The sequence below is a fragment of the Chrysochloris asiatica genome, unplaced genomic scaffold (genome assembly GCF_000296735.1).
Source record: "Chrysochloris asiatica unplaced genomic scaffold, ChrAsi1.0 scaffold00031, whole genome shotgun sequence".
Classification (NCBI taxonomy): domain Eukaryota; kingdom Metazoa; phylum Chordata; class Mammalia; order Afrosoricida; family Chrysochloridae; genus Chrysochloris; species Chrysochloris asiatica.
Genome location: NW_006408549.1, coordinates 8599010 through 8603729, shown reverse-complemented (window position 1 = coordinate 8603729; position 4720 = coordinate 8599010). Strand labels below are relative to the sequence as shown.

Genomic DNA, 4720 nt, shown 5'->3' with positions numbered 1-4720 from the left:
GCACTTAACAACAACAACAGTGATTGGTATATGGAGCTCTGGTAGCATAATGGTTATGAGTCAGTCTGCTAACCTCAAGGTCAGTAGTTCAAAACTACCAGCTGTTCTCTGGGAGAAATATGAGGCTTTCTGCTCCCATAAAGGTTTACAGCCTCTGGAACCCTATTCTGGGTCACTATGAGTCAGAACTGACGCCATGCCACACAATTACTACTATTTGGTATATGGGAGTCCTGGTGTGATGTTATAGGTTAATGCACTGAACTGAAAGGTCGGCTTGAACCACAAGATCAGCAGCTGAAGCTCACCAGCAACTACTCCTATATAAGGTTGCCATGGGTTGGAACCGACTCGACAGCACTTAACAACAACAACAACAACAACCTGTCATATGAAGTCCTGGTGTGGCACTGTGGGATACTGCATTGGATCGCAAGGTCAGTTTAAACTGCAAGGTTGGTGGTTCAAATTCACCAGCTGCTCCTCAGAAACCCTATACAGGGTCACTATGTATCAAAACTAACTCAATGGCACTTAACAACAACAACTTGGTGTATATCTGATATCCATTACATATTTTGAGCACCTTTGGAGAAGGAGCTGCACACATCTTTGTAAGTCCCATAATATCTTATCAAGTCCCATGGTAGATGTTCAGTGATTGTATAAGAATGAACAATACTAAATGTGTATCAAAGAGTCATGAGATTATTACAGTATAACTAATAATGTCCACCTTTATTGAGAGAAATATTCATGGGAATTGTCATAGATTTTTTTCTTCTTCTTCTTATGGCTAATATAAAAAAGAACAATGTGGGATATGCCTTGGAGAAGCCAAACCTTCCTCTTGGGAAACACAAAGCCAACTAGTGATTCCAACAACCACCTTCAGATAAGGGATGTATAGTATAAATTACGTTACTCAAATAGAATGTATTAGATTGGACAGATTACCAGAGAAGTCTCTCATTGTCACAGATTTTCTGAGGAAATAAGGAAGGGATTCTACTTTTCTCTTTCTTTCTCTCTGATTAAACCAAGAAATTTCCCAAATATACATGCCTATCTTTCTAAATTCCAGATATAAGTTAGACTTCTTAGCACTCTATGTTATGGGACGACCTCTCTGGAAAGCAACCATGCCATTCTAATTTTTTTTTAAAAATGTTTTTGAAAGCCATTCTTTCAATTTATCCCATCTTAAAATATATATATATATATATTGATTGATCTCTTCCTTATCTCAATCTCCAAAGCACTAAATTACTACTTCTCAAGGCACTCATTAATTTCACCCTGCTCTAGATTATTGCTCCAGACCCTTAACTCCCTGCTAGAGAGACTGAACCTTATCCATCACTGTGTACTTCAGAGCCCAGCATGGAGCCAGGCACATGGCTGATGGCAAACCAAAGGGGCTATAGTTACTTAGCAGTGCTTCAGAGCTAGACGTGGGGTGCATGATATAGTGAAAGAATACAAAATTTGGGTCAAACACAACTATATTTGAATAATGGTCATACCATGTATAGCTTTTCACCCTGGGAGAGTCACTTGACTTAGTAAACCACCACTTCTTCACCTGTAAAATTGGATATTAACACCAACTTGGTTTAATCTTTATGTGTTATCAAAAACACATGTGGGAAGGGCATAACAGAGTACCCAGCACATAGAAGGTGCCCTATAGGTGATAAGGTGATAGGATAAGAAAAACTATGATTACAAAGTTCCAAATTCTAATTCCTCTTCACCACAGGGTGATTCCAGACAAGTCACTTGGCTTCTCTAAGACTCAGTTTACTCACATGAGTACAAGAATTTTGTTAACACCCCAAAAGAAAAAGTCAATAGAAAATGTAATACACCCAATAAAGTGCCTCTTTAAAGTAAATGCTTACTCTAAAATTAATTCCTTCCTCTTTTTTCTCTTTTTCTAGGAACAGCCAAACTCACAGGCTTTGCAAAGGAAGAGAGAATCAAATTGTATACTATTGGCTCTTTTTCTTCCTTGACTCTTGGTTCAGCTAAAGTCCCTAAGATTCCAGAAGTGAGGAGAGAAATCAATGCTACATCACTGAGTCATTACTTACAACCCACTGGTCTGAGCTACCTCATGAAGCAGTGAATGCCATCAAATGAAAAGTAGAACTGAATCATCACTAAGGCATCTTCCTACTCAAGGGGTCTGTGATTCAGTTGTGAGTCTCCACTGAAAGGATGGACAGACCACATGAGTCAGGCAAGCACTGGACTTTGTTTCTACAGCTGACAATAGGGCATGCTGATATCCCTGGTCATGACTGCTAAGACACTGAAGCTGTGGTAGAAACACAATGTATGAATGCCACTGGCAATTTGCATGTAAATATCACTTCCAAAAATACAGCACATAGTTAACAAATACCTCCATCTTGAGACAATGCCACCTCAAACTAGTTTTGTAAATTGTTGTTGTTAAGTGCCGGTCAAGTTGGTTCTGACTCATAGAGACCCTGCATAGGGTTTCTGAGGAGCAGCTGCTGAGCTTGAACCACCAGCCTTGTGGTTCAAACCAACTTTGCAGTCTAGTGCATTAACCCATAGCACCACAAATAGGCAAGATTTAAATAACTATCTAAATGAGATTATATAGGGAAAACTTTCTTGAAAAACTGTTAAGACTCTCTCTATATAAAGTATTTATAATATTATTCATTAAATATAAAAATAATTGTACTATTTCATGGACAGACTTTGATATATTTTGCACTCGCAAAGGACTTTAATATTGGTGGGAAAGACACTGATGACGCCTTCCTAACAGTTTTTCAAACTGGTTTGGTTTTAAGTTTCACCATGGAAACCAGGTTGTGCCTGTGCTTGAACTTTTTGAAAGAAGGTGCCCCTCAGGCCAAGGCATGGGAAACCCTCACCTACACTACAGCCCATCCTCTTCTAAGGTGCACAGAAAGCACTTTTCAAAATGAGTATTCAGGGGGAAAGATGGAGGCAAGGAGAACAAGAGTACTAGTCCAGGTCAAAGCCAGCACAAGGGAGTGGTGGGGTTTTGCTTCACCCTCTTGAATCAGTATCCCCTCACCCTTTTGGAGTTGGAATCTAAGAAACTCCCTTTCTGGTCCAGGCTCAGGAGAGTCTGTCTCTCTCTATGAGCATTCTCATTTTCTTGCCCTGAGGGTCTGTGCCAAGACTTCTGCTGGGGACTCAGCTCCCTAGCCAGTGCCAAGAATGCATTATCTCAGCTCCCAACTCTGCAGATAAATAACCCACCCGCTCGCTCTCTCTGCCTGAACCACTGTGGATGGACAGGCCACCTACCTCCCAGCACCTCGCAGTCACTGTCCATGCTGTCGTGCACGCCCGCAAAGATGTTAGCCAGAGTGGACTTGCCCACCCCCTGCTCCCCTATGAGCACCACCCGGTAGTAGGTGTTCCCGGACTCAGAGGAGATGACTGAGTCTGTGGAGTCGGAGGACCAGCTCCGGCGGCAGTGGTCCTCAGGGGTAGCAGAGTGACGGTTGTGGTGGTGGGGCTCCTTCTGGACCATCAGATGCCGGCCATCGGCTGGGATACTCCAGCGCTGTTGCTGCGGCTGGATGCCCACCGTGCCCCGGCGCAGGGTGACATTATTCAGAGTCATCGTCAGGTCCTAGAGAGCAGAGCAACCAAGAAGCCAGCATTAGTAAGCATGAGCTCAGGGAATCAAGCACCTAGTCAGTCATCAGTGACATTTTATTACATGAGGCCAGAACTGAGTATCCTAATATAAGGAGTCCCAATGAATCCATCACAAACCCCAAAATAGCCAAGCTTTCTACTGTACCAACACCCAAACACTCCACGTTATTAGCAACCAGCTCCTCAGGCAAGGCTCCCTAGACTGTCATTTTTGCAAGGAGAAAAAAAAAAGTACCGTTATCAGTGTCCACTGCCCCCGGGCCTCCTCCATCCTCAGAGAAATCCCAGAGCAGGCCCAGAGACAGAAGGAACCAACAACCTCCAGCGATGACTTGAAAAACAACAAGTTAATGTAGCCAGGGATCAGCTGGCCGTTAGCAGCTCTTGTCTAAACATGGCTCTTAATTGCACCAGGCGTCCAGCAGGCTTTGGTGGGAAACACGTGTCAATGACGTCACTCCCCCCACACTGGACTGGACACGCACTTTATTGGAACTTCCATGTTTAGTAAAGTTGTCCTGATGCTGTCCAGCTGCCTGATGAAGCTATTATTTAGGGAAAAGAGAATCTCTGAGGTTTCTACCTCAGCTTTGCCTGTTTAAAACATCCCAGCTCCAAGCCTTGTCTGTCTGGCATTGAAATGACCCGGTCAAATTTAGACCTAACAGATTTGCAGAGAAAGTGCTTCCGTCTTACTAAATCATGTCCACTCTGGGAGTTCTTTGATTCCACTCAGATTTCCACTTTCTTGAAACAAATCAGAAGTCCAAAGACTTCCTAAACGACATTCAACAACTTGGCTACAACTTCCCCTTTGAGGGGCCCCCCTCCCGCCGCCTGGGATCTGTTCTCCCAGTACTTGAGATAAAGTAGAAGCATCACATTGTAATCAGCAAGACCTGCTACTTGGGTGAGAACTGTACACACTCCATCCCCATACCCCAACACCTTGGCCACTACATAAGACGACAGGATGGGGGAAGCAGCGCCTGGGTGGCAGGCTTGCCTTCAACAACAAAAGCATAAAGTGTCACTAAGC

At 43.4% G+C, this 4720-nt stretch overlaps 1 protein-coding gene across 1 annotated transcript in view; it reads right to left on the bottom strand.

Annotated features, from left to right (window-relative positions):
• The window catches only part of GEM (GTP binding protein overexpressed in skeletal muscle), a 14223-nt gene extending 10271 nt beyond the window's left edge, over positions 1–3952 (bottom strand). The window contains exons 1-2 of the mRNA XM_006859216.1: positions 3917–3952; positions 3322–3652 (exon numbers count right to left, since the gene is read on the bottom strand). Of these exons, the coding sequence (XP_006859278.1) occupies positions 3322–3652; positions 3917–3952 (367 nt within the window). The remainder of the gene's footprint in view (positions 1–3321; positions 3653–3916) is intronic.
• Positions 3953–4720: the final 768 nt, after the last annotated feature.